An 8390-nucleotide genomic window follows, 5' to 3' on the forward strand; every position below is an offset into this window, starting at 1 on the left:
GTGTGTGTGTGTGTGTGTGTGTGTGTGTGTGTGTGTGTGTGTGTGTGTGTGTGAACTGTTTAAACAGGCCAGAGGACAGAGTGAGTTAGAACTGATTTGTTTTTTGCCTGATTTCTACCTTTAGCTTCATTCTGTCTGAATGATCCCGTCAGCTGCCCGTCTGAGTCCCCCCTTTCCTCCCAGACACTCCCTCTGTGGCTGCAGCAGTTTGCCTCCTACAGGCTGGTTGAGTCATGCTGACCACTGGTTAGGAATCCATCTTCAGCTTGGAGGTCTGTTTCAGTCTGGTTCCAGTCTCATGAAGCAACGTGTTACTGAAGGTTTATGTTTGAAGTCGTGGACGTCACTGTGGGTTTTTCTTGTTTAAAATGACACAAGATGCAAGCAAGAGAGTGGGAAAACTCCTTTTTATTGTGGTTTTATTAATACAACAAAATAATAAAAAATAATAGTTTGGTCTTTAAAAGACCACCAGAAAAAGAATGGAGGGTATTTACTGTTTTTATCGTTTGAGATTTGTATTGTTTAAAAGTCTTTTATACAGCTAGAGGATATACTTTATTTAACTTTTGCAAATCACTCTGGAATCTTAAAAAATACTGAAGCAAAATATCACAAATCAAATGCAGAGATCTTGTTTGTCAACTGGAAACTAATCTGTAATCTCYACTACTAAAACTACTTCAAACTGTGCAAAAACCATTTRATTTATTTATTWTTTACAAAACAAACCATTGCTAATAGAGTTTACGTGTAGCCTGTCAAACACTGCAGAGAACACACAAAAGAGTATAAATGTCAAGAAAACTCAAAACAGAAAATCTTTGGCTTTGTTTTTCAAAAAGGAAATAGTTGCAAGTTAAAGTCCTAATGTATTTATGCTTGATAAATACAAAGTTTTTTTATACAAAATGAGTGCAAAAAGACATCATCATCACCATAATCATCATCATCACACAAGCAATATAAATGTTAACACACAGAAAAATGAGAAGTTAAAGAATTTTACTCTGTGAGAAGATCAGGTCTGAGGTTCAGTTTAAAAATTTATATGAGTTATAATCTTTACCCTGTGAAGTAATATTCATCTTTATTTGTGCAGAGTACTTACCAGGTCCGTATCTAGTACATAACTGGTATGTATGTATTGTTATGGATAGAAGCATTCATCCTGGAAGAGACCACTCCCAACAGAACATAAATAAATGTTACATCAAAGGATAAAGAAGTGTCCTTAATAAGTTCCTGGTAAGTAACTAATAAATACCCAATATTTACAAAGTTTGTATCTGGTACAAACTAGGTAACCCTAACCCAGGTATAAACCAGGTACAGGTACCTAACCCTAACCACATCTGGTAATACTCAGTACTTGGCGCATACCCATTCATTACTATGTCATTAAGAAGAAGAACCCCAGTAATAAGTAGTATCTGGTAAGTACCAGGTATGTACTAGGCTGCTACCCATCATCCATGAGACTGAGGGTCACTAACTGGTCTGATAAATGTGATTTGATCTAAAAACAACAAAATAGGTTTGGATGTGTTTTGGGTGATCCATTCCTTCAGTGGAGTTTGAAAGACTTCAGTAAAAATATGAAACCCTAAAGATGTCTACAACCTTTCCTTTAACTTGTCATCTACCTGTAACTGACACACTAAGGCACAGACATTCAAAATAAGAGGCAACGAATCCTTTCCTCTACACTTTTTGCCACTTCTTGGTGGAGGGAGAGCCGATCTGCAGCCCAGAGAAGAAGACCTGATAACGATGCTTCCACATGATGAAGGCGCCCATGGCACAGACCAACGCTTGAGCCAGGTTGAGGATGATCTGGATCAGGAAGTAGAAAGGAAGGGTCCCCGTAATCCACCCGCAGTCGCTGACCTCCTTGTAGACGAAGGTGCGAGCGATGGGGTCGACCTGATCCAGTACGCACACGCAGTCCCCTCCTTCCTGCTCACAGGTGAGGCTGCTGGTCTGCGAGTGATGGTGTCCCGCAAACGCCACGACCAGCACCGATATGACCAGGCCGGTGGTGCACAGGATGAAATACAGGAGCTGGAGGGGGCAGAGAAGCACTGTGAGACCATGAACTTCAACTCTGAAAGCTCTGATGAGGAAAAACATCTAGTTTTTTTCCCATTCAGCAGGCCTTTTTTTTATAATCTGCCTTGATTCTGTTGTCTCATGATTACCCCAGGGGTGCCAAAACTACGGCTTAGAAACAGACATTCTGGCTCAGTGCCTGTTGCAAATTCAGTTCAAAGAGATTACCCACAATTCTGCAGGGCAAGGTCTGACCCTCAGAGTAGGAACCCGGCTTTTAAGCACAAAGAAGTCACAATGCAGGTTACACTGAGCCGCCAACCACCTTTAATGCACATCCTGTGTCTAAAAATACATGTGTAAAATGCAACAGTGGCTTTGTGTTGTTTATGCAATGGCTCTATCTCCAACACGCTAAAGCTTCATCCTAATCCACCGGTTATATAACGAGAGGACTCATTCACCGGTGCGTTTTAGCTTTAGTTATATGCTGCTGTTGGAATTACGCAAGCGATGAGTAGCGCTTAATTTGCAGAAGTATTCATGTTCATAATCCAACAGTATGCGGTCTGAGGCACAGCTACAAGGAGATGAATGTAAAACTGATGCATCAACAACAACAACAAAACTTTCATTATTTAAGACGTTTAAATTAGTAGAAACAAAATCATTTTGATTTTATTGTTTGTCGTGTGATGTCCTGAGACATAGACGTCTTTTGACCCTGACTCAAACCTGAGAGCTGACTGTAGAGGCAGGAGTAAAACAGTCTGAACAAGTTTCGTCAATTAACTGAAGCATTGTTGTGTGGAGGGCCAAAGAAAGCTGTCCTGGTGTACATACAATTACCAGTTTTCATACAAGTGCTTAAGTCGTGATACAACTAAGACTACTTTTTAATGCACACTGAGGGTGTTAACATGGAAATGCCCCTGCTCAGGTAAAGTCCACCCTGCAGCCATGAAGGTGACAAGAAGGAGTAGATTTCTCCATCCTTCATTCAGGGAATGAGCTCTAACTGCCTGTCAAAAGATACAGTCTCCTAATGTGGACTAAATGTTTAAATGTCCCGACTTTAATCATGATTTTAAATAATGTCCACTAATAAATGTGCCATATACGTAGTGAGGCTCATGCTAAACTTAGAAAAAGTCTTTACACATGTTCAGTATAGCTTATTGGTGAATTACTATGAGGTTGGATTCTATAAGACAAGAAATTAAATTTTTCATATTTTATTCTCAATTATATTGCATTTCTTGTTTTGCACAACATTGTATAATTATGTTTTGACCATATTTTAATGTAATACAGTGTAGTGCTGTACTATATCATAATGTATCAGATTGTATTGTACTTTACAGTACGTAATGTTTTATTGCATTGTATCATAGTGTTTTGTACTGTATTCTGCAATGCTTTGTATCGTAATCTATTAAATCAAACTGCAGTGTTCTGTAATGCATTATACCATATTTTACTGTATTGTCAAAATGTGAAAAATTGTATTGTATCGTATTATACTGTATCGTATCATAATGTATACGTAAATAGACAAAAAGCACGTGCATACCAGTCTCAGTGAAACCGACTAAACCCAGTTTTTTATTCTATTCATTTCCAATCTTTAAATTTTGCTCATAAAATAATAAGTGAAGATAATCTTTTTTAATGCAGTGATGAAGATCACATTTGTAAATTAGCTGCGCTTTTAGCTGAAGTGCTTCGAAGTAATTTGACATCCTCCAGAATTCAAATATTTGAATGTGGTGTGTACAGAGGAGTCAGACGAAGAGTAAAATAACAGTGAGGATAGTGGACCTGTTTTAATTGTCCTGAAACTCCAGTTGCGCTCATTGTGGGATTAATTAAGCTGTAGAATCAAGCTGCATTAATGAACGTGCTCCTTTGCTGCTCAGGAATCCCTGCAGCGCTCCTTCATACGGGAATGCAGTTATTCTCTTTTTGCAGCTCTGTGTCCGAGGATCAAACTGTGTTCTCTGCACAGGTCATCTGTTTCAGATACAGGTTGTCTGAAAACTCACCTTTACAATAAACTGCAGAGATGAACGCTCATCTGGCTGGTAGTTGATACAGTAGAGGATGAAACCCAGGATGGAAACTAAACAAAGCTGTAAGAAACAGGAAATATGTTTGAAATGAATCCAAATAACAAATAAAATAKTTTTTAATGCATTCTCATGCATTTTAGTCCTCATTTAAGCTTTGTCTCACTGTAAACTTTTGCTATTGTGTTGGACTCAGCATAAAAACAAGAATCCTGTTCCAGACATTTCCTAATATTATATGATTCAGCAGTGAGTAAGCTGCTATCTGATTATATTACTTTGTTATTCTCTCTCCTCTCTCACACACACAGACTCACACTCTATCTCCTCAGTGCAATCGGAGTCTTGTGACTAACGTGCGGCATCTTATTTGACTGTTTTTCCCAGGTTCTTAAGCACTCAGGATTCTCTGGAAAGTTCTCGATGACCTCAATGTTTTTCACTCGGCTGGATCTCGTGAGGATCTAACTCGGGTTGTTGGTGTCCAGGAATGTTTTCGAGAGCCGGTGGCATCTYTGATAGGCTGGAATCAGGCCCAAAGTGGAACATGTTGTTTTGACCTGGTTGAGGTCGTATCCCAAAACTGGAATGATAAAGAAAACTGACCTTTGTTTTGAATGACTGCCATTAGAAATTTGACTGAAACAGGTAATCCCTGTTTACTTTTAACAAAATGATTGCAAACATTATTCTGGAAACAGTTTTTACATTCAAGCTGACAATTCAGGTTCTTTTTATTTTGAGATTTTTAACATTCTTCAGCAGTCTGCAACTCTTTAAAGTTCATTGTTTACAGTCTGACTGACTTTAAGACTCAACTTGAAGTTTTTYGTGCAAAGCTTATATGCTTTAAAGGAGACATATGCTTTTAAATCCTTCTTTCTCCYCATTTAAATCGTTCAGTTTGGAGCTATATAAACCGGAACTGGAGCAATGCTTTTGTCTGAATTCCTCCTTATTGTAACCCTGCAAGTCCCTCTTTCAACCCTTTTATGAATTGTGTCTCAAAGCCATCCATTTTGAAGCTGTATCTTTAAATCCCAACAAGGCACTTCAGACCCCGCCCCCCTCCAGCTTCCTGACCAGTTCATTCCAGTTTGATAGAGGGGGGTTAAGGCTATCTAGTGGTGCAGAAACGTTTTATTTACAAATTAATTAAAAGATGAGAATAACAGAAGAGTTGTCCATCCAAAGAAGGCAACTCAAAATCCCATTAATTTCGTGGTATATACAAGTAAATCAGAAGCAAAGAGTATCCTTAAACAAAAAATCAAGCAAGAATGGCAAAAAAGGTGGGATGAAGAAATAAAGGGAAGATGGTTTCATAGAGTCAAAAAGACGGTATAAGAAATGAAAAGGGGGAGAAGAAGCAGGAAAGAGGAAAGATTAATAACAAGATTAAGATTTGGACACACAAGACTTAACCATTCTGTTTTTAAAACAAACAAAAAAATACGGGGAAATGTGACCACTGTGGAAAGGATGAAACAATAGAACATGTGGTATTTGAATGTCATAAATATAAAGAGAGAAAATATATGAGGAAAGAGTTTGAAAGGAATAAAGAAAAAATAAACATAATAGACACTCTACAAAAGCATTTAGGGAGCAAATCAATACAAATRATAATAAGACTTTTTTTTAAAACAAAATTGATTAATAAAGTTTGAATATATAGTTTACACACAAACAACAATTTAGAAATACTCAACATCTGAACCAGACTCCATACCAGTCGGTGGCGGTAATGCACACCAAACGTTTTTTTTTTTTTTTTTGCCAACTGACAAAATAAAAATCCAGAAGAAGAAGAAGAAGAAGAAGAAGAGTTGTCTTTCCAGCTTTACATGTTGGACAGTCTGACTCAGAGCCAGAAGAGAATGAAGACAACAAAGTTGTAATTGGTAAGTCCAGACCTTATTTGGCAGCTCCTTCGTAAATATTGTGATGTAATAGTTCAGAAAACGTCATAGAAAACAGAGAAAACTGAACGGGTTGAAAAGAATGACCTAAACAGAATATAAAGATATCTACAAAGCACTGGGAGAGAATAAATTCAACTTTTTTGGACTCCTAGAGACACAATAAAATGTAATTAATGGCTAAAATATGTCCCTTATAACTCTGACTCGAGCATTTCTCAGTACTTTTTAAAATTTGACCTTAAGATTATAAGTTAAGATAGGTTGACCAGGTTAGTCAGTTGAGAACAAATTCTCAGTTTCAATGAGTAGCTACTTGCAAAAAAAAATAAATATATTGGACTTTATATGAAGGCAAATGTAAGGTATGCTTATTAAATAAGAGAAGTGTTTCTGAGCTGGTTGAAGTTGCCGTGCTGGGATTGGATGTCTTGGCTCGCCTGCCAGGTAGCAGAGGACTTCCTGAACTCACAACACAAACACCAGAACGTGCAGGCAGAGTCATGCACCTCAGAGGGGAGCAGAGTTTTAAAGTGTTCACATTCAGGAGGTATTTTTTTTTATTTGAAGGTGAGAATGGGTGTGATCACGCAGAGCGACGGAGCTGAGGGTCATGCAGGCGGTGTGTGGTGTTTCTGAGAGTCATGCTCCATGCAAGGCAAGTGGCTGTGGACGGAGCAGAAGCTTACAATGATCCCAGCCCAGTGAGGCGTCTCCCGGGCCAAGAGTGAGGGGCTGATGGCCAACATGAGGAAGGCCACGGCCGCGACAGCCACCCCCAACAGGAGCTGCAGCAGGGCGACGAGCAGAGGGAAACGACACACTCTGCACTTATGACCGTCCTCTGGCGCCGGGCCGTCCCTCGTCTTCTTGCTCTCCTTCTTGTCTTTGGAGCCTTTCTGTCCCTGTCCCATTCTTCCTCCCGTCTTTCACTCTCTTCTCTCTGTTTCACTCCAGCACTTTTTTTCTCCCACTTTCTGGTACACTCTTTGGAGTGGGTGAGTCTAACTGCTGGCTGCCTCCCCCCAAACACCTCCCTTCCCCTCCCTGCCTGCTTTTTACCAAAGCCAGCTCAGCTGCTATTTGAACACAGAGGCGGCTCTGAACTAATATGGAAAGCATTTGGACAGGATTCCTGCAGCAGCTCCAGTGCCACATATAGAGCAAGCAACAGAGGAGAGGAGGAAGAGGAGGGACAGGAGGCGGCAAGACACAAAAAAAGGGGGGTTCTAACATACGACACAGTCATACTTCTCCTGTACACACAAAGAGAAACCACAGCAGGTTAATGAGAAGCTAAGAGAGGAGGTCACACTTGGTTAGGGAGCAGGAGTGACTGGATCACACTTTGTCAGCACTGTTACACAAGAGAGCCATATGCTGCCTGCCAGGAGAGGTCACATGATTTACAGGAAGGAGTAGTGTGATCTTGAGGCATGTGAGGACATTAACACAGGCATTTTGGATCATGTAAAGAGGAGCAGGTGTCAGTGGCTTAATAAATAAATAAAACTTCCAGAAGTCAACAATTCAACTTCTGCTTTTACGTATTCTAATCAAATGTTCTTGATTGAACAAATGGAATGACTAGTGGGGATGAACGTTGGAGTATTTATAGATGAGTGTCGCTCATGTTGAGATTAATGAAGAAGCGCGACGCACGTGTTTGCGCACACAGCTGGGCCGGTGCCATGGTTACAGAAAACGCAGCTGGCTCCTGAGCAGGTTTCCGAGCCCCACAGCGACTTCCAGTAACCGGCGCCACATTAACGTGTTTGCTAAAGAATTAGGTGAGAAGGTTGTTTTGATTTATTTTGGCTTCACCCTTGTGTGTCAGACGGTTTAGTGATTTGTGCCATGGTGAAACAGCCAGACCCCAGAATCAGGAAGGTAACACTGGAACTGGCAGCGCCCACTCAGTCTGTGAGAAGAGGTATGAGTTTATGTTCACACTGCAGGCAAAAAAATGAGTTGGGTAAAAATATCGACTCCAAATTCAAAAAATCCTCTGAATCGATTCGATCCCCTGGTAAAATTGTCATGTTTTTATGTTTACTCCATATTTAGAACAAGTTTGATTGTAATARTGCTTTTTTCAGTTATTTTGTTTCTGTTTGGGCAAGAAAATAAATATCTAAAAGTAATCTACAGGGACTCTAACAAATTACTTTTTTAAATGAAATTGATATTGAAGCATGTAAAGCGATATCAAATCAAATTGAGTATTGAGTGAGTATTACATCATATTAGGTCATAAATATGACCTTTTCTGTTTTCTGCTTTGTCCATTGTGTACTAAAATACTTCATAAATCAAAACACATCCATGCTAAAGTGATATATATATA

General features: G+C 39.5%; 1 protein-coding gene across 1 annotated transcript; it reads right to left on the bottom strand.

The window, feature by feature from the left end:
- Positions 1 to 389: 389 nt before the first annotated feature.
- On the bottom strand, positions 390 to 6899 carry sspn (sarcospan (Kras oncogene-associated gene); the record flags this gene model as incomplete). Its single annotated transcript, XM_014005502.1, is given in 3 exon segments — positions 390 to 2064; positions 4098 to 4184; positions 6733 to 6899. Coding segments are annotated over 3 exon segments (614 nt in total), but the record flags the coding sequence as incomplete, so codon positions are not given.
- Positions 6900 to 8390: the final 1491 nt, after the last annotated feature.

The sequence above is a fragment of the Austrofundulus limnaeus genome, unplaced genomic scaffold, assembly GCF_001266775.1.
Source record: "Austrofundulus limnaeus strain Quisiro unplaced genomic scaffold, Austrofundulus_limnaeus-1.0 Scaffold31, whole genome shotgun sequence".
Classification (NCBI taxonomy): domain Eukaryota; kingdom Metazoa; phylum Chordata; class Actinopteri; order Cyprinodontiformes; family Rivulidae; genus Austrofundulus; species Austrofundulus limnaeus.